Source organism: Pituophis catenifer, unplaced genomic scaffold, assembly GCF_029215685.1.
Source record: "Pituophis catenifer annectens isolate HBS135680 unplaced genomic scaffold, rPitCat1.0.hap2 SCAF_7, whole genome shotgun sequence".
NCBI classification, from domain to species: domain Eukaryota; kingdom Metazoa; phylum Chordata; class Lepidosauria; order Squamata; family Colubridae; genus Pituophis; species Pituophis catenifer.
Window position 1 is genome coordinate 52,275,628 of NW_027256887.1, and position 25,267 is coordinate 52,300,894.

A 25,267-nucleotide genomic window follows, 5' to 3' on the forward strand; every position below is an offset into this window, starting at 1 on the left:
ATAATCTTACCCCTCTGACATTGCCCAATTTCCGCTCAGCTTCACCCTTTTCTCGCTTCAGGAGCTCACACATTTCTTTTAAATCAGCTACTTGATTCTATTGAAAAAATAAAATGATAATCTCATTCTACAGAACACTTCTTCTAAAAATAAAAATGTACAGTAAAATGGAAAATTCAAAATATGCATAACGAAGTTAGGCTTCTCTGCAATATTCATCCTATTACAAAGGTATCTGGATACCTGCAACAAAAGGTTATATGTTCACAATGAACTTCTTTCCAGTTATGTACTAAATACATACTCGCTAATAATAATTCTAATGATTTACAGTATGTATTTAACTACAATATGTAATTATTTACATTCATAATACCAGACAATTTACATTATGAAAGAAGAATGTGAATATAATGTTATTTAGGGTAATAATTCATAAGGATTGTGTTCTCACTAATCAGTAGAGATTTCAATATTCCAACGCTTTTGGAAAAAGGAGGAATCAGTGATAAAACCAGTTTATTATAATCACAGTAAAATAGTATAAAGACAAATGTCATAACTGAGAGAAAAGAAGCCATGTACCCAGGAGATTTTGATATGTAAATCCAGAATCTAAACAAAAATTGTATAAATATTTGATGTCAAAATGTATTGCCTGATCAAAATTAATTTTAATGAAATGCACATATGAATTTCTTTGAAACAAAGGCTACAGTATAATCTACAATCATAGTCATATCTCATAAAACAATTCTATTGAGAAACGATTTATTTCCAATAATAATCTAAGGTATACAGAAATTGATCCGTTGATATATCTGACCAGTTGTTACAAATTCATTTTTTAAAAATATGAAACATAGTAATTTTCTGCAGACCATCAGATTTATAAAATAAAAATATACCTTTAATCTTGGCAAGTCCTTATTGGCTTGTTCTAACTGGAATCGTAACTCCATATTTTCAGATGACAATATTAGATTCTCCTTTTGAAGCTCTTGTTCTTTTTGATGTTGATCATCTGATCCTATCCCTGATGTCTTCAGAAAAAAGTTATAAATGTTGAGAAGCTTAATAGTTGGCATTTTAAGTATTTTACCAATAGCAATAGTATTAAAGAATACTTAAATCTTTAATTAAGTATTAATTAAAGAATGAATACTTTAATTAAATATTAAAGAATACTTAATGGAACCTTAATTATATTACCCATAATGACAGGAAGCAAAGGAGCAACTGCTACTATAAAGGAAATGTGTATACAATCCCTTCAAACTTATTTGTACTTTTTATCCAAAACATGATCTTACTAAGGCAGCATATAAAAACCAAGATGTCTAAAAAGTAAATCTACATTCTATTATTTAAAAGACTTCAGCAACCTGAATAGTTTACAGAAACAACATAAATACAATAATATGTTTTCCTTCCATTCAATCATATTGAATTCTGGACAATTGCAGGACAATTTCCTGCAATTTTCTTGATGAAGTTTTCAAAAGTGGATAACCATTGCCTCTTTCCTAGGAGACGTGAATAGCTCAAGAGCACCCAGATGCTTTGTGACTAAAGTCGGTTAGAACTCCTGGTTTCCAGCCTAATGCCTGATCAATTACACAAGCTGGTTCTCCAAATAATAAATAGCATAAAATATACTATTATAATTGTTGGTGCTATGTTCAAAAAAATAACACAAAAATATTGTATTAAAATAATCATAAAATACTGACAAAATCAACTGAATTTATAATCTAGCAATGAATTTTATCTTGAAAAAGTATGATTATAAGCTTAACTTACTGATGGCCTTGAACAAGTGTCTCGGGGAAGCTGTTTCTCTAGTACTAGTAGTTTTTCTTGTAGATATCTGTTTTTTAAGTGCAAATCTTCTATAACAGTATCTCGAGGGACAGCATATTGTGTTCTTGATATACAAATGAAAAGATTATTTAAGAATTGCACAATTTGACAAATGATTCATATTTCATATAAAGAAATTGTAACATTAGTTACAAAGAAGTCTTCTTTGAGTTGAATTGGACTTCTGATTTACATACATTGTAATGAATAATTATTGGCAAAAACACAAAATTGCCATTCCTTTCAGTTGCTTCTCAACCGTCTCTAATCCATAGTCCTGAGATTTCATAAAAAGTTCTCCATCCAGATATTAGAAAACCGAAACATTCAATTTTTCAACATCAATCATTGACAGGAATATTATCACATTGAATTGTAAGCTATTTTAAAAATCACTGAATTCTTTGGAAGAAAAAATATGTCAGTATATAAAATGAATTTCAGAACTGTTCTCCATATACTGACCTCCCTAAATGAAGGATCAAAAGTTAGTACAGAAATATGTACAGGTAATCCTCAAGTGACTGCCTCAGACAGCGATCACTCAGTTACAACAGTAATGAAACAGTAACTTTGAGACCAGTGCTCATATTTATAACCCTCACAGTGTCTGTCTGTCTGTCTGACTGACTGACTGACTGACTGACTGACTGTCTCCCCCCTCTCTCTTTCACCATTATACTCAGTCAGTACACATTATTCTGTGCCTGATCCATTCCCCCCACCTTACAGAGTGGAGAGATTTCTTAAACAAGTTATCTCTTCTTATGCTGCTTTTCTCTGCAGTGCATCTCTAAAAGTGCTAACTGCAATTTAACATGTTCAGCTTTGTGAACTTAGTTGATTAGAGCCCTTCAGGTGCCTAAAAATTAAGTTTCACATTAAAGAGTTTTGTTTGCCTCCTAAGCACCTCACTAGGCAAACAGTAGGAGTTAAGGTTAGAGTTGTGCATTCCCCATTTTTTCTCTGCTTACTCTCTAGTAATCCCTTTCTCCCAAATGAATATAAAAAGAAGATTAATTTCCTTCTTTCTAATTATCCCAGCATCAGGTTGAGCATTCCAAAGAGCAGAGGAGTGAAGAAAGAAGAGTATATGATTTGAGTCAAGTTCTGGAAAATTTCCCTGCTGTTTGGGATCGTATCACTGTAAGTCAAAGGAAAGCTGATGTAAAATAGTAAGCATAGTTGCAGTCACATAATTTTCACTTAGTAATTGCTTTGCTTAATGACCAAGTCATCAGTCCCAGTTTTGGTTGCTAAATGAGAACTCAACTTGCATGAGTTACAGCTGACTTCCTCAGATGCAACTTGCATCTGGTATTCCTTTTTAGTAAAGGGGCTGTCTGAAAAAGCTGCCTGCCAAAGAATGTCAGCTTCCTTTTTTTGTGGGTGGGTGGAGGAATGAATTCAGATCCTGATAATTTCAACTCCCTTTCTGCACCCTACCGAAGGAGTTCCCTTCTCTGCATTGAGAGGATCTTAACTCCTTCAGTGGGGTAGAGAAACAGGACTCAGATCCTGAAGATCCGAGCTTGGTTCCTGCACCCTGCTGAAGCTGATCCCTTCCACCCAATGAAAGACACTGATATCCTTTGGCAGCCAGTTCTTTCAGGCAGCCCCTAAGGATAAGACAATCAGAAAGCAGAGAGACAGCACCATAAGTAAGGTGCATGAAGTACCTCAGGTAGGGTACCTTTAACTGGCTTGGTGCAGGCTGTGCATGAGTGTTTCTCAGGGGCTGAAAATCCTGCTTGGATTTGGGCAGGGAGAATTTTCAGCTACTAAACAGAACCTCCCAGAGTCTATACCACCTTCCTGAGGCATCCCACACTCCTTACCAGGGATTTCATCTGCTTAACAACATACGTGATCACTTAACATCAGCAACTGGAAGTACCGGATTGTGGTCATTGAGCAAAGCAATTACATGGGCAGTCACATGACATATTGCTTAACAACAGCTTCACTGAATGGGTAAGATAATAAAATTGATTTTTTTTTCTTACTTCAGGTGAACAATCTCATTCTCCAGATCCATATTTTGTTTACGAAGCTCTTCTAATTCTCGCTCTGATTCAGATGCTCTGACTCCCATAACATGATCAACAGTGATACTGCAGCTTTTGAGTTTCTTCTGCAAAGTATTTTTTTCTTTTTCAGCCCTGAAATATGCAATTTTTATGAATGCAACAGCACACTTACTTTCATGTGAAGTACGTAAAATTAAATGTTACACGCACACATATTGTGATATATATATATATACATTAAAATAATATATTTGATATATATCCATTAAAACAAACCTTTTACTTCCTCTTGCAGCTTTATTCATTTTCCATTTTTTTCAATGAAAAACACTTTTTACAAAAGCATTTTCAAATGTGTGCTCTAGAAGCAATTTCTAAAAAAGATACATTGCTATTTAAGTTAAAATATTACTGTTGAATTCATGTTCGTGCCGACATGAAGCTTCTAATAAATAACTGGATTTCTTTTGAAGCTTGGCTCAAGGCTTATGATTTAATTAAGGCATCGGTTGGAACCCTGCCAGCTATATATGAATGTTCTGCACCATATTTAATTTCAATTTTTGCTAATGATTACTTTTAGTAGTTTCTTGTGGTGATTTCTGATGAAGTAGTAAGATTGTAAAATGCATTTATCAATGTGAAAAACATATGGCTCAGAATATATTTTTCATAGGAGATCAATTCTTATCAAATACATTTAAGCTGCAATATGTTTTGATATCATAAATAATAAAAAATGGAAAAAAATTAAACTAACTTGGAAAAAAGTTCCTTTATTGTGTTAAGCTGTTTGCTTAGGGATTCTATCTCCTTTTCTTTTTCTTTCAGCTTGTTTCTCATCCCATCAGCTTTGGTCTGCCATTTTTTACATTCCTCCCATTTAATTAATTCTTCCCTTGGGCTCTATAAAGTGAAGAAAAACAAAATGAACAATCTTCACCTTTAATGGTTGGCAATTATCAGTCTCTAATGAAGCATACATTTCTTGAAAATATGTGCCTCTGCATGTATAAACAAATACTATATATAACATACCTTTTAATAAAAATACCATCTATAATTACAAATATGGGAGGGGCATAACAAATTAAAGATAAGTCATATTGTCTAAGGACATTTTATATCATACTTTCAACACCTTGTCTTCTCTTGGATTCTTTTTTTCTGATTCATCACTCTTCTTTCCAAGCTCTGTTTCCATTCTTTTTATTTTTCTTTGAAGTTCATCTATTAGAGTTTGCTCATCAGCCTTGCCCTAAAAAATAAGGAATACCTTAAATTACATTGTGTTTCCCCTAAACTAAGACATGTCTGGATAATAAGCCTAATTGGGCTTTTGAGCGCATGCACTAAAATTAGACCCCTCCCGAAAATAAGACCCCCCCCCCAAATACTTAGATGCATGCGCAGGGGGGGGGGAAGGAAGGGGGAACATCAGAGCCGCTTGCCGCCCGAGATCAGCAGGCCAGATTCGGTGAGCCGGACGCACCGCTGCCATTCGGGAGAAGAAGAGAGGGAGGAGGCGCTGCAAGAGCACCCATTTCTCACGTTCTTCTTGTCCCGGGCAGCGACAGCGCATTCAGCTCCCCAAATCTGTCTTGCTGATCTCAGCCGGCATGGGGAAGTGGCAGGTGGGGAGGGGTGGGGAGGGGCGGTGGAGAAGCAAGAATTCTGCCATTTACCTAAACCCCAGATCTCCTGTTTGCCCTGCAGGCTCTTCAAGAGGAAGGGAATCGAGCCAGTCCAGTGCTAAAAAAACAAAACAGCCAACAAACCCACAAAAATATCCTATGACAAAAAGGACTATTTACCTGAATTGAACTGGTTAATCTTTTATTCTGCTTTTTCAGTTCTTCATTCTCTTTTTCCATATCATCTTTCTCCCTTAGAACTTTAGTGTAGGCTTTCATTTTTTTCTGAAGTTCTTGATTTAAATTATCCATATCATCTAACATAGAATTCTCTTTATTTTTGCTTAATTTAAGAGCATCTTTTAGTTTCAACAGTTGGTCATTCAAATCTTCAATCTGACTCTAAGAAATTAATATATATTAATTACTATTTAGGACAACCAAAGAATGAATGTTAGCATTAAATTCATAGGAAAAAAAAGGTTGAAAGCGTTAATTTCTGGCAATAGATAGGATCTTACCCTAGTCGCAAAACCCAGGAAAATTCAGTTGTATTTATAGCTCCCAATTCAAAGCCATAAATTGCTTTTTACCACTGCATCCACTTTCCCAATATTATCTACTTTTGCTGACTGTGACTTTACAATTCGCTTTATTTGAGAAGAAGAGGATCTCTAAGAGTGTTTCCTAGTTTCATGGTTCCTGCTTGAATAGAAAATGGACACCATGACCAGGAAAGCCTCTGCCCAGATTCCAGTTGCGTATCAAATGTAGCCATTCCTACAGGAGGAAGAAACAGGTAAAAACATTGGCTACAAGGCCTAGAGAACAACATTGGGGGCAGTCAAGGCTACAATATACAAGTATCTAGTAATAATATCTTATTGTATGGATTAATATTGATTTTTATGAGTTTCTGTTTTGGTTATATGTTTTTCTTATGACTTTATATTTTATTGTTGTAGGCAAAGAGTGTCAAACTAGCAGCCTGCAAGCCGGATGCATCATGTGCAGGCCACACCCACCCCAGCTCCACAAAGGCAAAAAAGGTCACATGACATCACGTGAGGCGATCGAGTTTGACACCCATGTTGTAGGCCATCCAAGATCAATGACTGAGGTGAAGAACTCTTACAGTGGTGCTTAAAAGTTTTTGAAACCTTTTGAATTTTCAATATTTCTGTGTAAATGATTTAAAATATGATTTGCTTTCCTAAATCTTAAAACCCAGTTAAATAAACCAGTTAAAAATATTATACTGAAAAATTTAAAATGTTCACAAACTTTTAAGAACCACTATATTGAATTGAAGAACGAAACTGCAATACTCTAGATGTTATCAATTATTCAAAATAGTTGCAAAATATTATGATGTTCCAATTTATTATTATTTTTCTAGGAAAATATTCAGAACCATATTCTTTTCTGATACATTATGTTAATAAGTATCTTCCTCTGAAAGCTCAATTTGCAATACTTGTATTGCACTTCAAATGGTATTCTTTTGACTATGCAGCAGCAAACTAATAGAAATAGTATTTCAGCAGTTATATTTCATTCTGAATGAAGAAATAATTTATTATTCTATATCCAGCTTCATTCTGGGAAAGTGCCTTTTGTTATAGGGAACATCATACATACATCTTCCTATTTTTGTATAATCCAGGTAGATTTATTTAAGCAGTTATTTCAGATGCCCTGATATAGCAGAAATGTGTGTGACTGTGATTGTTATATCATACTGATATATAATCTTTTGATACTATTTTTCCTGTTTAATCTGTTATAGATACGTTTAGATAAAAGAAAATGATATTTCTGCCTCAAATAACCATTTCACAATAAATACTCTTCATCTAAAACCCAGAAAGATGAATGCCCTCTGGAAAGCTTGATGAGATGTCCTTCAAAAACTCTATCAGATAACTGTTAATAAGTCGAAACTTTTGAATAAATAGTAATCACTCATATCTTGCATTCTGAATTCAAAGTTTCAGAAATTATCCAAATAATTGCCCATTCTTTTATTCTAGCTTGCCTCTTCTATTAATGATCCCCTTTTATTAATAATTGCCATTAAGTTCTTAATTTTTGGCTAGAAAAACGTTTGGGAGACCAATAATTTTTCTAGCTTTCCCTCAATTATTTTAAAAAACAAAAACAGAACAATTGTGTCTCAGCAGGTTGGAATATCTAATATCGAAGATGTTGGAGGGTCCAAAACTGATTGAGGTCCTGGGCCACCAGGACAGAAGGAAGAAATGCATAACATTTCTATTTCCCATTATTTGATTTAGTTTAGACAGACATAGATATAGTAAATAGATAGACAGACAGACAGACAGTCAGACAGACCCCACTTTATAAAGCAAATATATCCACTCCTCATTTAATGAAAAAGTTCTGTTCCAGTGACTTGGTTGTTAAGCAAAATAGTCGCTAAGTATTGTATACCATGCTGAGTCTCTCTTTGAGGGAGATCGGCAGTACATAAAAGTTAACAATATTTAAAACATGTAACTGAAAACCACTATGAGAATTGCTGGTTACTGCTACCTCATTCAGATAAAAGTTCTCATATAGCTACACCAATATTGCTTTCACCCTGGCATGTGTTGTTGACAGATGAATAAAATTTGGTTGTGAATGTATGCATTGGTCAGAAAGTAATTTTTTAATTACCATATTTGCAAATGGTCGCTAACTGAGGTAGTTGCTAAATGAGGTATAGCTTTAGTTTGATTCCATTCCAATCGTGAACTTTTTTTGGACAAAAAATACAATTTTCAAAGTGGGATATATTGCTGCTAGACACTGTTTTGGTATGACAACAAACCAAACCAAAATGCTGATTCCTTTTTACCCTCAATTCCTTTGTGTGCTTGTCAACAATTTGCTGAACATTCATATGTGCCTCCTTTTGTGATGCTACAGAAATTATCTGTTGCTCTGCAGCTGCTGTCATTTCTGCTCGGAGTTCCAGAAGTGCCTTGCTCAAAGCCTAAAAATATCATTAAAAAGATACGAATAAGCTCTGCAAATTAAAAAAAAAAACTGTCATTGTATTTGTATATGTAAATAAACCCAGAATTTAACATTCTGTAGAACTGAAATTGCAAATGTAAATAAACCCAGAATTTAACATTCTGTAGAACTGAAATTGCAACCTTTTCTGGCTGAGGTTTTTGAGTGATATCTTTGGAATAAACTCCAAAAATTAATAAATAAGGCTACTGAAAATTATATTTTATTTATAAGTAACATTATTTATATAAGTGTGTGTATAACTGTGTGTGTATCCTCAATTTACAACTACAATTGAGCTCAAAATTTCTGTTGTTAAGTGAGATACTTGTTAAATGAGTTTTGTCCCACATTATGACCTTTCCTGCCTCAGTTGTTAAGTGAATCACTGCAGTTAATAATTACTAACCCAGTTGTTAATTGAATCTGGCTTCTCCATTGATTTTACTTGCCAAAAGGTTGCAAAACCTTGGTCATATGGTCACAGAAGGCCACATGACATACAGCAATGGTCCTTAATATGAACCAGTTGCTAAGCATCTGAATTTTGATCACATGATCATGGGATTGCTGCAAACGTCATAACTGTGAAAAACAGTCATAAGTCACTTTTAAATGCTGTTGTAACTTTGAATGGTCACTAAATGAACTATTGTAAATTGAGGATTACGTGTGTGTGTGTGTGTGTGTGTGTGTGTGTGTGTGTTTATATGACATCTCAGGCACTGTACAGGTTGGGATAAAAAGAAATGAAAGGGCTATCTCTATTTTGCAACCATCATACATCATGCAAAGCAAGTAGGCGAACAAAAAATGCTAAAGGTAAAGGTTCCCCTTGCACATATGTGCTAGTCGTTCCCGACTCTAGGGGCAGGTGCTCATCTCCGTTTCAAAGCCGAAGACCTAGCGCTGTCCGAAGATGTCTCCATGGTCATGTGGCCGGCATGACTAAACGCCAAAGGTGCACGGAACGCTGTTACTTTCCCACCAGAGGTAGTCCCTATTTTTCTACTTGCATTTTTACATGAGGTTGGCAGAAGCTAGGACAAGTAATGGGAGTTCATCCCGTTATGCGGCACTAGGGATTCGAACACTGAACTGCCGACCTTTCAATCGACAAGCTCAGCATCTTAGCCACAGAGCCACCACATCCCTAAAATTTATAAAAAATTCTACGCCAGTATTAAAACACTGAAGTCTGCCAGCTCAGTAAAAGTGTTGGCAGATAGGGAGCATTTAGTACGGCTTATAAAATGGCTTTGGCAGTCTTTGCATAATATACATCACCAAGAAACTTGTCAATGATTGCACCTATCCCCTCCCTAGATCCACAATCTCAAAAAATTGTGAAATAATCATACTTACTTTTTGTTGCTTCTCTTTTAAAGCTAACTGATTCTTTAGTCGTTCCACTAGATTCTTCATTGTAGTTGTTGGAGACCTATTATTTGCTTGTCTTTGTATCTCCAACTCACTTTTTATATTCAGTAATTCTTTTCCCATTTTTGACAATAAACTCCTTAATTCTTCTATTTCATCTTGCAATTTTTTAACTCTACATTGATGCTTCTCCTCAAGCCTAGCGCAACAAAATAATATATAAAACTGAATTCCACTATTAAACTGAGCACAGCCAGGTAGACTAAGAAATATTCAAATATTATTCATAAATATTTATATCCGAATTTACTAAATTAAACTAATTTACTGGTAACTAAACTCAGTCATGTTATTAAAAGGTGAGGAGTGAGACAATGATAATAGCTCTAAAAATGTTGTTCAACTAATTTTAAATTTATATAGGGATAATCAATTCAAAATTTAATTATTTATGCAACACAAGACTCAGTTATAAGTCAAAAGAACAAGTCAAGAATTTCTAATATCACAACTTCAGTCTAGACTTACTCGGCCCTGATGTTATCAAACTCATTTATTTTTACTGCAGTTATCTGCTTTTGCTTCTGTAAGTCAGATGATGTTTTCTTTAATTTGCTGAGAAGGGAATTAAGGGAGCTGTCCTGTTCTGCTATAGTTTGTTCCAGTTCTGCCAGATGAATTAAATGTTTACTTGCCGGAACGGCTAAAGAAGGCTTTTGAATCAACTCCTGTAGAACAACAAAGATTGAAATAAATTTTTCTGTACTCATTTATTTCATTTTAACATCAAAAATCAAAGTTTCTTGCCAATACATTTGTAAGAAGAGGTTCTTGTAAGAAGAGGTGTATAATTCTCAGTTCAGAACATATACATCAGTCAAAATTAGGAACTTTCAAAGTCACAAGAATTTCAATAGTTGATTTAAATATTCTCCTTAAAGTCATCATTAGGATGATATATTTTTCCCCAGATTACAGATTTTATTTCTGATACTAAAGAAACAAACGGAAAACACAAAAAAATTGTATTTTTAAGCTTTCTTGCTAGGTAAGATACACTAAGGGAAAATTTATTTATTTATTTATTTATTTATTTAAATTTCTATACCGCCCTTCTCCAAATAGGACTCAGGGCGGTGCACAGCCTAAGTAAAAACAAAGCATACAAAATTTAAAAAACAGTATTAAAATAATTAAATATTCTGGCCGTAAATTAAAACAACCCAATTTAAAATCAATTTAAAATTTAGCTCAAGCCAGCCCAGCTAGTTGAAATAAATAGGTTTTCAGGGCCCGACGAAAAATCCGGAGGTCTGTTATTATACGTAACTCTGGGGGAAGGTTATTCCAGAGGGTGGGCGCCGTCACAGAGAAGGCTCTCCCCCTGGGGGTCGCCAGCCGACATTGTCTGGCGGACGGCACCCTGAGGAGGCCCACTCTGTGCGAGCGTACTGGCCGGTGGGAGGCTATTGGTGGCAGTAGGCGGTCTCATAAATACCCCGGCCCTAAGCCATGGAGCGCTTTAAAGGTGGTCACCAACACCTTGAAGCGCACCCGGAAGACCACCGGTAGCCAGTGCAGCTCGCGCAGGAGAGGTGTCACATGGGAGTGCCTCGTCGCCCCCATAATCCCCCGCGCGGCCGCGTTCTGGACCAGCTGGAGCCTCCGGGTGCACCCCAGGGGGAGCCCCATGTAGAGAGCGTTGCAGTAGTCCAGGCGGGAAGTGACTAGTGCCTGAGTGACTGTGCGTAGAGAGTCCCGATCTAGAAAGGGGCGCAACTGGCGTATCAGGCGAACCTGATAAAAAGCCCCCCTGGCCACGGCCGTCAAATGGTCTTCTAGAGACAGCCGTGCGTCCAGGAGGACACCCAAGTTGCGAGCCCTCTCCGTGGGGGCGAGTGATTCGCCCCCAATAGCCAGCGATGGCGTCAGCTGGCTATATCGGGACGCTGGAAGCCACAGCCATTCGGTCTTGGAGGGGTTGAGTCGGAGCCTGTTTCTCCCCATCCAGGCCTGCACGGCCTCCAGGCACTGGGACATCACTTCAAGGGCATCGTTGGGGTGGCCTGGGGTGGAGATGTACAGCTGGGTGTCATCAGCGTACTGATGGAACTCCACCCCGAAGCCACGGATGATCTCACCCAGCGGCTTTACATAAATGTTGAACAGAAGGGGCGAGAGGACCGACCCTTGTGGCACCCCACAAGCAAGGTGCCTCGGGGTCGACCGCTGCCCCCCCGTCAACACAGATTGCGACCGGTCAGAGAGGTAGGAGGAGAACCACCGCAGAACGGTGCCCCCCACCCCCAACCCCGCCAACCGGTACAACATGATACCATGGTCGATGGTATCAAAAGCTGCTGAGAGGTCTAACAGGACCAGGATAGAGGAGCAACCCCTATCCCGAGCCCTCCAGAGATCATCCACCAACGCGACCAATGCCGTTTCCGTGCTGTGCCCAGGCCGGAAGCCGGACTGGAGCGGGTCTAGATAGACAGTTTCATCCAGGTACTGGGGAAGCTGTTGCGCTACCACACTCTCAACAACCTTCGCAACGAAGCGAAGGTTGGAGACTGGACGATAGTTAGCCAAAACAGCCGGATCCAGAGAGGGCTTCTTTCAAAGCGGCCGGCAGGACCCCCTCACTCAAAGAAGCGTTAACAATCTTCTGGAGCCAGCCTCGTGTCACCTCCCGGGAAGCCAGTACCAACCAGGAGGGACATGGGTCCAATAAACATGTGGTCCGTATCTTAACGACCACAATTGGGCCCAAAATTCATGTTGCTAAGGGAGAAATTTGTAAAGTGAGTTTTGCCCCATTTTATGACTTTTCTTGCCATATTTGTTAAGTGAATCACTGCAGTTGTTAAATTAGTAGGACGGTTAAGTGACTCTGGTTTCCTAATTGACTTTGCTTGTCAGAAGGTTGCAAAAGGTGATCACATGACCCCAGGACATTGCTACCATCATAAATGTGAATCAGTTGTCAAGCATCCAAATGTAAATCACGTGACAATGTGGATGCTGCAATGTTCATAAGTGTGAAAAATGGTCATAAATCACTTTTTTCAGTGCCTTTGTAACTTTGTTCACTAAGCGAACTGTTGTAAGTTGAGGACTACATGTACAAGTTATTTATCTGCATAATGAAATAGCAAATGTTATCAAAAAATTTTTTGTATTTCCTCATATGAATTGCTCCAAATCAAAAGTTAATAGTGTCAGCTCAACCTGTTAGTTCCATCAATAGCTTTGCTAATAATAATAACAATAACAATGAACACTTATGACAAAAGAAAGCAGATAGAATCAATAGTAATAGGCGCCTTGGGCGCAATCTCAATACAGTTGGAGCACCACTTGAACACCACTGGCATTGATAAAATCACCATCAGTCAATTGCAAAAGACAGCTTCATTTGAATACCTGACGTCCTGCACTGATACCTTTAAGACCATGAAACAATACCATCTTATCCCAGGTTGTGGGAAGGGCTTGATAGATGGACAAAAATGCCAAATCCAGTCTAAACTTCTGGTTTACTGCACGATTAACCATAATAATTTTCCCATTTTATCTTTCTGCCATGCATTTAGTTTAGAAACAAATAAAACGTATTATACTTACTAAAGCTGTTTGCTTGAATTTATTAAAGGAACTGTCAACATGTACATCTAATTTCTGATGCAGAACTCTGAGGTCCTCTTCATGTTTCTTTGCAATTTCTTCTTGTTCCTAAATAATATATTTATATTTCTTGTTACAATAGACTTTATTGATAATTTGAGCTATTTCATCTAATTAATAAAAACAGATAATGGGAATACACACAGACACACATATTCATTCATTCATTCATTCAGTGATTTAGACTCATTTTGTTTCTGCAGGCTTATTCTTCCCAAATCTATTCAAATACTAAATCAGACTTATTACAAAATGCAAAGAAACCCAAGCTAACTCTTCACATTTTCCATTTTCAAAATAAGATTACTTATAACTTTGTGACCTACTTACATTTCTTTTTTATTCTTCATCCCTATTAACCTGTAACTTTCATTCCTTTGTATGCCTATCTAGGAGTGTTTTTCATGGATGATGCACAAAAATATTCAAGAAAAATAACTGAAATAATAGGAAGATGGCAACAGAAAGTATTGGTATATAAAGCTTTTTTTTCCAAGCCTAACCACAAAATCCCATTATGAAACCTAAATATTCCACCTTCATTTTTATTTAAGTGTTCTAAATTATAATACCTCTCGTGCTTTGGCCAAAAGATGTTGGTACTTTTTCAGAATTTCTTCTTTCTGATTTAATCTAGCTTGCATATTTGCAATGGTCTGGTGTGCAATTTTCAGAGCATAGGGGTGGGTATTATCATCAATTTGATCTAGCTGCGCTACCAATTTCTCTCTCTCGGATGATGCTGGCAATTGCAGTCTTAATTCATTGATGACTTTATCTCGTGACAAGATATTTTGCTCTGCTTTCCACAAAGCGGCTTCCTTTTCTTTTAGCTTCTGAAACCAAGGAAATCCATATTATTGAAAAATTAGTTAGAATCAGTTTCAGCAATACATACATTTTACATGACATTTCAATCAATTATGCTTCTATTGTGATATGATCAGTAAAATGTGTGCAGATTTTTTTTTAAAAAAAACCCTGCAGCTTTGTAACTTTCTCCAAATTAAAAATACTAGAAGAGCAGGGAGGAAGGTTTAGGGTGGTGAGGATAAAAGTGGGGTGATAATGATAATGGAGGCAACTGTAAGAGAAGGAACTCAGGATTTTCTAGATAGTCACTCTGGAAACAGAAAATATAAAAAAAATAATTATGGGACATAATTTGGGGAGAGCTAGCTGGTAAAGTTTTTGCTAAGGACATTAGTTTTGTTTTGTTTTTTTAATTTGATTTATATGCCGCCCTTCTCCGGAGACTCAGGGCGGCTTACAATGCGTTAAGCAATAGCCTTCATACTTTTGTATATTTATACGAAATCAGCTTATTGCCCCCACAAACTGGGTCCTTAGTTTTATTTTTCACTGCTTAGATCCTGTACAATCAGAGACAGTTATAACATTCAAAATGCCAATAGTAATACATTTATTTGTTTGTCATCATAGCTAAAAAGGAACTTTAATTTATCAACTAGTAAATTGACAAGTTAAACTATCACAAAATAGTTTAAACCTGCAGATTAAGTCTTAAATGGTCAGAATTTGATCATCCTATTAGTTAAAGGTAATCACAAAAATTAAAATGTTTTTATCAAGAAATCAAATTAAATTGATATTTTTATGCTGAATTTCATTAACAATATTTTCTATTTTTCCATTTTTTACTTAGGTAAACCTAAGAAATTTTGATCTCAGTTAACACTCCCAGGTTTCCAGTTTATATACCATTTAAGTGATAATTATTAATTATTTGTGAAAAGTAACTAAAAACACTCGTTTCCAAATTTGCTTGAAGAGTGGTAATTTTCTCCCTCTCTTGGTCTGATAACATCATTAAAAGCAGATGATTCCATTAGGTGAGTAGTTCTATTACCTCTTCTACAGATCTGCAGGTGGCTTGCATTTCCAGAATTGTTCGACTTTGTTCTCTAACTGTTTTAAGAGCTTGCTCAAGCTGATGTGGAAGAGACAAGCTAGGATCTGGAACTGTACCTGCAGCTTCGTTAAACTGTAAAATAAATAAATAAATGGAAGATAAAGAAAGTAGCTCCCACCAAAAAATATGGCTCTATTATATAGCATTAAATCAATGTAATTACCTTCTGAGCTGTACTTAATATGTCCTGTTTCTGACTGTCATATATATCCAGCTGACGTTCTAATTCTACTTCTCTTTTATCCCAGGCCATCTGTCGCTCCTCATGGAACTACAATTATATGAAGAATGACATTTAGGAACGACAGCACTATAGCACACTGGTATAAATAAACTTAAATGCAAAAAAATGTTTTTATGAAAGATTAATAACAGTAATATTTTTAAAATTGACAGTGGTATTTTTTCTGTACCTGGCCCTGCTGAACAATTTCTTCTTCCAAATGATTGATTGTCTGTTCATATTCAGAGAGGATATTTTTTAAATATTTAATCTCCTCATTTTTCCTGGATAATTCACGATTTAGTTTAAGTTCTTGGAGGCGAAGTTCTTCAATTTTCACATGCCACTCAATTACCTGATAATTTATAACAAGTCAAATCGCAACAGTAATTTAAACAACACAATTAATTAATTTCAGTAAAGTAGCATGATAGTCAAGAATTGAACAAATGTTATAGTTTTTTAGAAAGGAATAAAAGGCTTTGAAACAAGGAATTCTTGATGCACCTATACAAAGTTTAGTGCATATCTAAATAGTCTCTTTACATTTTGGTCCTAACTAACAAGGTGACTTTATAAAAGAAATATAGATCAATGTGCACCACTAAGAAGGCTAGAAAGATTCTCAAATAGACAGCGGTGATGGGAATAATATCCAAAGCCTGATTTGGCATATGCAGGATTAACATATAAAAGCTTTCTATCTATTAGCAATATTCACAACACATTACGAAAAGGAAATAAAATATTTAATTATTCACATATTAATAGCAGCAAGAATCATCTTTGCACAAGGCTGGAAATCGGAAAATATACCATGGGAAGATAAAATAATACTAAAAGTGATGGAGTGCGCAGAGATGGATAAACTCACGAAAGAAATGCAAGAAAAAGAGGAAACGGATTGCTACCTGGTATGGCAAAAATGGTATGATTGGCTGGAGAAAAGGAAAATAAAACAAAAATAGGACCACACTAAAGGAAACAGACTAATTAGACAGGGATTGAGTACCAATTAAGAAAACAATTAAAAAGGGAACTCTAAATATTGTTATATAACTAAAGGTGTAGAAACATACATAGAGAAATATAGTTTACCGATGTGATTATCCAAAATACAAGTCGTAAGACTTGACCTACGTTTATTTGTTGTGTATGTTTGTATTGTTATATTTGTACTTGTTTGTTTTTCTTTTTTTAACTAAATAAAAATTTGAAAAAAAAAATACTGGAAAAACTACAACTGGATAGGATAAAGTAATTATGTAACCCTGTAAATTTCATGGAATAAATAGTACCTGGGGAACAAAGGCAATTATGGGATAATAAAACTGCAATATGGGGGGGGAAAAAGCTTTCAATTTAAGACTGAATGTCTCAAACCTTTTGGGCTCCTCTTGCGTCTTTTAAAGTGGCTACTAGTTCTTCTATTCCTTTTAATTTCATCTCCAACTCCACTGTTCTGTTCTCTGCATTTCGACGTTCTTGCTGAGCCTGCTGGATATCTTCCATAGTTTTAAGTTTGTCATTCTGCAGCTGAATCATAGTCTTGGAGAACTTCTCCTGTTGAGCTAGGGGCAAAGCACCACTAAATTGCCTCCGTAATGACTGAACAGTTTGGCGTAAATGTTTGACTCTATTCTTCCCTTCAAGTCTGGCATAATATAATGCTTGCTCCTTGTCATCCAATTTTTGCTCTAAGCGCATGTTAGCGATCTCTGTCTTCTGAAGTTTTGATGTTGCAGCTGCCAATTTAGTTATAGCTGTAGCCTCACTAACCTGAAGGGCCACAATATGCTGATGTAATTTTGCAATAAGTGTTTTTTCATCTGACTGTACCTAGAATCCAATAAAATAAAAATAAATTAAATGTGTTTAAAAGAATAATACTACAAAGAACAGTAAAAACTATGCTGGGTATCAGAAATCACACCTGATAGTCCAAAATCTGCATTCTGAGTGATTCCACTTCTTTATCTCTCGATTGTTGCCGATTCTCCAATGCAGTAACTTGTGTCTTAGCAATATCAGAAAGTTCCTTTAACCTTATAGCAGAAGTAAAAGATACTGTAAGAGTTGGCAAGATTAGAAAGAAAGGCCTAAGTTTGGACTATTAGAATAACAATATACCAGTATCAACCATTCTTTCTGCTCATAAACAAATGGCTCTCAATCCACTGCAATAAATAGAACAGAGAAAGTTGTAAGAGTTCAATCTTGAATGTATTATGTAAAAAATTTGATTCTTTCAGTTTACAATAACTGATTTTCTTTTATATTAGATTAAAAATTAATAAAATGAATGAGAATGCTTTCTAAAGAGATACATGAAAGCTTCCTTTATAATAATCCCCAGCTTCATAAATTTGTAAAACAGCTTGGGAATAAAAAGAAGCTAATTTAAACATAAAAACCTGTCTTAATATTTTTCCATTAAAAAGATCTTGAGACATACATATATAGGAAAAAGATGATCTGCTGGGTAAATATCAGCACATTCCTCTTTTTTCAGCAAAGGGATAATATTTAAAACTTACTTTGATATCTCAATCTTGAGTTCAGTTTCACTTTTCTCTAGTTCCATTATTCGACGTTTATCCACCTCACTTATTCCTTTACTCACACTGTTTGACAGTTCATCTCGCAATGACTGTTCTACCTTCTGTGCTTCAAGGTTGATTTTTGTAAGCTAAGAAAGATCAAATTGAAATGAATTTCACTGAAGTAATACATAACAATGTCTAAACATACAGTTGCATAATTTATATCATGTACATTTTTATGATATTCTTAAACATGAAGAATAAGATTTAAAACACACACATCTGACTAGGGTTTAGGATTTAAATGTAGCTTTGTTTTCCAGTTACATCTGTAACTCCTTGTGACTTACTAAACTAGAAGGAAACTCACTTCGGAACACAATCAGTCTATATCTATTGCATATTTCACTCAGTGTATGACACTTGACAAAAAGTCTAGGTAAAGTATTTTCATACAATTACATCACAGAATTCAAAGCATACTGTTTTACAAACTGACTAATCTAATTAAGGAATTATGTATGAAAACATCAAATACTCTCTACAAATACTGAAATAAAGATCTAGTAAAGTGCATAGTACCTAGGCTAAATCTAATACTTCTGACAATAGGTGAGAAGACATGTATTGTATGTATTTAATCTGATAACTGTTTATACTGTTAGAGCGTGGGATGTTACATTGCAGCATAAGACATTTCTCTTTGAAATACATGCAGGAGTTTGATTTTTTTTATGTCAAATGTAGCAAGCAGCATCGTAAAAATAATTTATAATATATTAAATATAATGTATGATGTTGCTGCTTGTTTTACAAGAGTTATAAGCCATTGCAATCACAGCTGATGATACAAAGTTGTAATTCTTTTCATCCAATCCATTATCCAAAAGGCAGGAATGAATGGCAGAAACCTGAAGCAGCAATGAGATCCACTTAGATTCCAAAAGCAAAACACACTTACAGTACAATTCTTTGCCTATTTACTTGAAATAGAGTTCACTGAATCAATGGAAGCTACTCACAAGTAAACATGCATATTATTGCACCTTTTACATCAGTATAGATCTTGAGCATGTACTTGTTCCCTGTTTTAATCAATAGCCCCTAAAAGCCTCTACTCACCATGAATTTTTTTAAAACCAAGTTAAATCAATGATGTATAATTATAAATACAACCGCAATCTATAATTGTATCAAACACTTTATGCAGGCTATGTAAATAAAGCTTAATAACCACCTCAGCAAATTTTGTTTCCAATTCAAAGTTACGTTCTTCTGCTTGTTTTAATGTATTTCGTAGGTGTTCATACATTCTCTGACAATGCTCTGCTCTCTGTCGTTCATTTAGTTCCTTCATTTCAAGCATAGTAATTTTCTTAGAAATAGAAACAATCTCACTGTTGGTTATGGCCTTTGTAGCTTTGTCTGTAGCTCTGTCTCCTAACAACAACATCATCATCATCATGTACAATAAAATGCTACTCAGATGTACTACATACTTTAAACAGGAATAAAACATAATACTAGTGTTACAGAGGAACAAAATGTTAAATTTTCCAAAATATTTATTCTTTTAATATAAAAAACCAGAAATATGACCCAGCAATCTAACCATTGTTTAATTATACCAATTAATAATTTGTTGATGATCTAATGCCATTTGTGAGTTTGAAATACCTCATTTTTTTTTTACTGAAAGCAGAAGAAACTAACTTTCCCAAATAGGACAAAACATCTAACATAGGTTAGCGTTCTAATACAAGAGAAAAGAAACAGAGATATATCTAAATACTATGTTCTTTGTTCAACTCAATTCATGGGTGTAATTAAGAATCTTACTCTTGCCAAACTTAGAATGTAAAATTTGTATTCCATCACTTTCCAAGTAAAGAGAAAAAATATACAAACTTATTAACTTGCTACCTTTACAGAAAAAAGTAAAATGAGTTATCATATCTTTTTACTTACCAAGTTTTGCTGTTTGTTCCCAGGCTTGTTCAATTGTATGAAGTTTCTCTTTTGTAATTTCTAGTTCCTTATTTAAAGATTCTATCTGATTTTTCAGAGATGTGTTCTCATGCTATGAAGGAACATGTAAAGGTACATTATTTTTCTAATGTAAATATAAATTGAATGGAGTAACAGTACTGTTTTTTCTATGTTGGTCTGAATGAAATATACTTTGACTTTAACAGCAGTTTCATGGGGCCACTCCATAAAGTTCCCTTTCTAATTTTTGGTGATAATGAAGCATCCAATTGGATTTGCTAATAGCTCAAAAAGTAAATAAAGGGGTGAAGGGAACAATATAAAGTTTCTTCAAAGTAATATAATATAAATAATATCACCTCTAGGTGTTCCACATTGTTTGTTCTTTGAATAAGCAAGTTATCTTTTTGAAGCATATCCCTGTATTTAGCAGTTAACTCATTATATTGTTTATTAGCCATTTCAAGGTCATTTAGAGGTACACTATCATCCAATGCTTTTTGCAATGCTGCTATCTTGAAAGTTGCCATTTCCTAAATTGAAAAAAAGGAAATGTTTTTTAGAATATAAAAGCTTAAATACTGATTTCAGGAAAATGTTGTCAACGGTCCCAAGGAAATTATTATTCCAAGAGTTACTAGAAATATATCTGTAAGAGTGGCAGAGCTTGGGGGTGAAATCAAAAGAAGAATCAGCGTAGAGTTTCTATGTTGCCACAAGCAGACTAAATCCAAACCTTCTTGAAAGCCAGCTGAGTGACTTTGGGCCAGACATTCTCTCAATCCAACTCACTTCACAGGGTTATTATTGTGGGGAGCATAGAAGGAGCAAGGTGTGTTGGATATATTTGCCACCCTGAACTAAAATAATAAATTATTATTATATGAATAAAAATAATAAAGGTGGGATACGGATGGGATGGGATGGGATGGGATGGGATGGGATGGGATGGGATGGGATGGGATGGGATGGAATGGAATGGAATGGAATGGAATGGAATGGAATGGAATGGAATGGAATGGAATAGAATAGAATAGAATAGAATAGAATAGAATAGAATAGAATAGAATAGAATAGAATAGAATAGAATAGAACAGAACAGAACAGAACAGAACAGAATAGAATAGAATAGAATAGAATAAACAGAGTTGGAAGGGATGTTGGAGGTATTCTAGTCCAACTCTGACCCGATGCCGATCTTGTCTAGCTCCTTGGTTTTCCGAGGAGCTGAGAGAGATGAAGCATCGGAAAAGACGCCTGGAGAGCGATTGGAGGACAAGCCGATCTGAATCTGACCGAACACAGGTGAGATCTTATATTATAGTGGCGATAAGAGCGGCGAAGTCTAGCTACTTCTCCGCTCTTATTGCATCTGCAGAGAACCGCCCAGCCGCGCTGTTTAGGGTGACCCGCTCCCTACTTCAGGTGGGGGTACAGGAAGATCCCTTAAAGGGTCGAGCTGAGGATTTTGTACAATTCCTGCATGATAAAGTCACTCAGATTCGGGAAGGCCTGGACTCCGATTGGGTAGATCCAGGGGAGGAGACGGGAACAGGTCTTGAGAGCGTTATCTGGGAAGAGTTTGACTCTGTGACTCCTGAGGACGTGGACAGAATTCTGGGCATGCTTAACGCTGCCACATGTTTATTGGACCCATGTCCCTCCTGGCTGGTATTGGCCTCCCGGGAGGTTACACGAGGCTGGCTCCAGGGGATTATAAATGCTTCTCTGAGTGAGGGTGTCTTTCCCGCCGCCTTGAAAGAGGCGGTTGTGAAGCCCCTCCTCAAGAAGCCTTCCCTGGACCCGGCTATATTATCAAATTATCGTCCAGTCTCCAATCTTCGCTTTGTTGCGAAGGTTGTTGAGAGTGTGGTGGCGCGACAACTACCCTGATACCTGGATGAAGTTGTCTATCTGGATCCGTTCCAGTTGGGCTTCAGGTCACGATACAGCACGGAAATGGCATTGGTCGCATTGGTGGATGATCTCTGGAGGGCTCGGGACAGAGGTTGCTCCTCTATCCTGGTCCTATTAGAACTCTCAGCGGCTTTTGATACCATCGACCATGGTATCTTACTACAGCGGCTGGAGGGGTTAGGAATAGGGGGCACCGTGCTTCGGTGGTTCTCCTCCTTCCTCTCTGACCGCTCGCAGTTTGTGTTGGCAGGGGGGCAGAGGTCGACCTCGAGGCACCTTATTTGTAGGGTACCGCAAGGGTCAGTCCTCTCACCCCTTCTGTTCAACATTTATGTAAAACCGCTAGGCGAGATCATCCGTGGTTTTGGGGTGAGAGTTCATCAGTATGCTGATGACACACAGCTATACATCTCCACCCCAGACCACCCCAATGATGCCCTTGCTGTGATGTCCCGTTGCCTGGAGGCCGTGCGGATCTGGATGGGGAGAAACAAGCTCAGACTCAACCCCTCCAAGACCGAGTGGCTGTGGCTTCCGGCGTCCCGGTATAGTCAGCTGGTACCATCACTGACAATAGGGGATGAGATCTTGCTCCCCACAGAGAGGGCCCGCAAACTTGGGTGTCCTCCTGGATTCACGGCTATCTTTAGAAGATCATTTGACGGCCGTGGCCAGGGTTGCCTTTTATCAGGTTCGCCTGATCCGCCAGTTGCGTCCCTTTCTGGATCGGGATGCCTTACGCACAGTCACTCATGCCCTAGTTACCTCCCGTATGGACTACTGTAATGCTCTCTACATGGGGCTCCCCTTGAAAAGCACCTGGAGGCTCCAACTGGTCCAGAACGTAGCCACGCGTGATTATGGGTGCAGCTCGTTACGCCCATGTAACACCTCTCCTACGCGAGCTGCACTGGCTCCCGGTGGTCTTCCGTGTGCGATTCAAGGTGTTAGTTACCTTTAAAGCGCTCCATGGCTTAGGACCTGGGTACCTACGAGACTGTCTTTTGCCACCAATAGCCTCCCACCGACCAGTTCGTTCTCACAGGGAGGGACTACTCAGGGTACCGTCAGTCAAATTATGTCGACTGGCGACTCCCAGGGGGAGGGCCTTCTCTGTGAGGGCTCCAATCCTTTGGAATGAACTGCCCCCGGAGATACGGAATATCCCTGATCTCCGTGCTTTCCGCCGTGCTCTCAAGACCCTGATGTTCCAACAGGCGGGGCTAAACATATGAACATGTGAATGATTTTTAAATGTTATCTAATTCTGGGTTTTTATTTAATTGACCAAACTAAGTAATAATTTTAATTAGCAATTTTATGATGTTTGTGTATCTATATTTTTCTTGACTGTACACCGCCTTGAGTCCTACGGGAGAAAGGCGGCATAGAAATATAATAAATAAATAAATAAACTCCCTGCTTAGGCAGGAAACCCTACACCACTTCAAACAAATGGTTATCCAATTTCTTCTTAAAAACTTCCAGTGTTGGTTTATTCACAACCTCTGGAGGCAAGTTATTCCACTGATTAATTGTTCTGTCAGGAAATTTCTCCTTAGTTCTAAAATGCTTCTCTCCTTGATTAGTTTCCTCCCATTGCTTCTTGTCCTGCCCTCGGGTGCTTTGGAGAATAGTTTGACTCCCTCTTCTTTGTGGCAGCCTCTGAGATATTGGAACACTGCTATCATATCATAATAATTTATAAATAAATTAAATAAACAAACTCTAATCTAGCGCCAAGATAGTGCTAACCATGTGTTCCTGTGCATAGACATGAGCAATAAATCAATTTAATTGGAACTTAATTGTGTGGCCCTTGTCTTTTGCGCCTGATATTAACCTAGTCAATTCCTCTCTCCAAACTTTTTAACGGACTGCAATGAAAACATCAGAATGGCATCTGAACTGCAAGCTGGAGCAGCAGCTGTTCTACACCGCCAAGATGGTTCGAAAACGAAGATATGCAATATGTCAGCCAAGATGCACAATGTCAGCTATATTGCTCCAAATTGATCCAACAAATGCAGAATTTGCCTCAGTCTCCCCCTACACCAATAGCTCCGGCACCAACACCTGCTCCGGCAGCGCTGCCTATTTTACAGAGAACTCACAGCAGCTTGCCAGAAAGATTTGGAAGCCAGAAAAGATGAGAACTTTCATAACACAATATGAGTTACAGACACCTCCTGGGCAGTGGAATTTCCAACTGATGATTGCAAGTTTCCTTTGTACAGACTCTCCTCATAGCCTCAGCATCTCAAAGGATCCTCCCCTTCATTGAACAAAATGACCCTATTATGGATAACTATCAGAACTACATGGAAAACTTCAGGGGCCAGTTCAGGAATCTGATAAGAGAGCTTACAGCAACATACAGGATTCATAAACTTGATAACACATAATTAATCAATTTATGTATAACTGAACCATACAGTATGATGAACAAACTTGAATAAAGTAACACATACTTTGAACCTTTGCAAAGATCCAATCTTCTCTCGAACTGTCACCTCCATTGATATCATCTCAGTCTTCATTTTCTCATTTTCTTTGCGAAGATGTCTTTCCATTTCAAGTAATGTTGTGTATTGTCTTGTTATTGATCTTTCATTGACTTTCAGAACAGTTATTTTTCTACTATAATCTGCAAATAGTTGTTTAGTATCATCAGTATCCTTTTCAAGCGCATCCAATAAATCCTGTGAAAAGTTTCCAGTATTATAGACATTGTAGTCAATATTTGGTAAGCATTTTATTCATGCATAATTAACAGATTCTAGATTATGAAGCTTCATTCATACCATCAATCTACTCCACCTTTCCTCAGACCCAAGTGTTTTTCAAAAAAAAAATCTATTCGGAGAATACAGTAAGTACATTAACAGCTAGGAAAACAGCTTTTCCTCTCTATTCCTCTCTATTCCTCTTTGTATCTAGTGATATGGGGCAAAGTGAAAATCTTAGCAAATCAAAGACCCATTGCTAATACTGTAGGGAAAATTATTAAATGATATTCTTAGGATTATAGTTAATTAACGTTT

At 36.9% G+C, this 25,267-nt stretch overlaps 1 protein-coding gene across 1 annotated transcript in view; it reads right to left on the minus strand.

Moving 5' to 3' along the window:
• The window catches only part of CEP290 (centrosomal protein 290), a 61,393-nt gene that overhangs the window by 7,160 nt on the left and 28,966 nt on the right, over window positions 1-25,267 (minus strand). The window contains exons 24-45 of the mRNA XM_070947989.1: window positions 24,695-24,925; window positions 20,666-20,839; window positions 20,286-20,397; window positions 19,555-19,757; window positions 18,312-18,463; window positions 17,708-17,819; window positions 17,158-17,613; window positions 15,965-16,129; window positions 15,715-15,822; window positions 15,489-15,623; window positions 14,191-14,454; window positions 13,559-13,666; window positions 10,460-10,659; window positions 9,917-10,130; window positions 8,391-8,528; window positions 5,708-5,929; window positions 5,035-5,151; window positions 4,654-4,799; window positions 3,870-4,025; window positions 1,804-1,927; window positions 909-1,043; window positions 11-97 (exon numbers count right to left, since the gene is read on the minus strand). Coding sequence (XP_070804090.1) covers window positions 11-97; window positions 909-1,043; window positions 1,804-1,927; window positions 3,870-4,025; window positions 4,654-4,799; window positions 5,035-5,151; window positions 5,708-5,929; window positions 8,391-8,528; window positions 9,917-10,130; window positions 10,460-10,659; window positions 13,559-13,666; window positions 14,191-14,454; window positions 15,489-15,623; window positions 15,715-15,822; window positions 15,965-16,129; window positions 17,158-17,613; window positions 17,708-17,819; window positions 18,312-18,463; window positions 19,555-19,757; window positions 20,286-20,397; window positions 20,666-20,839; window positions 24,695-24,925 — 3,759 coding nt within the window. The remainder of the gene's footprint in view (window positions 1-10; window positions 98-908; window positions 1,044-1,803; window positions 1,928-3,869; window positions 4,026-4,653; window positions 4,800-5,034; window positions 5,152-5,707; window positions 5,930-8,390; window positions 8,529-9,916; window positions 10,131-10,459; window positions 10,660-13,558; window positions 13,667-14,190; window positions 14,455-15,488; window positions 15,624-15,714; window positions 15,823-15,964; window positions 16,130-17,157; window positions 17,614-17,707; window positions 17,820-18,311; window positions 18,464-19,554; window positions 19,758-20,285; window positions 20,398-20,665; window positions 20,840-24,694; window positions 24,926-25,267) is intronic.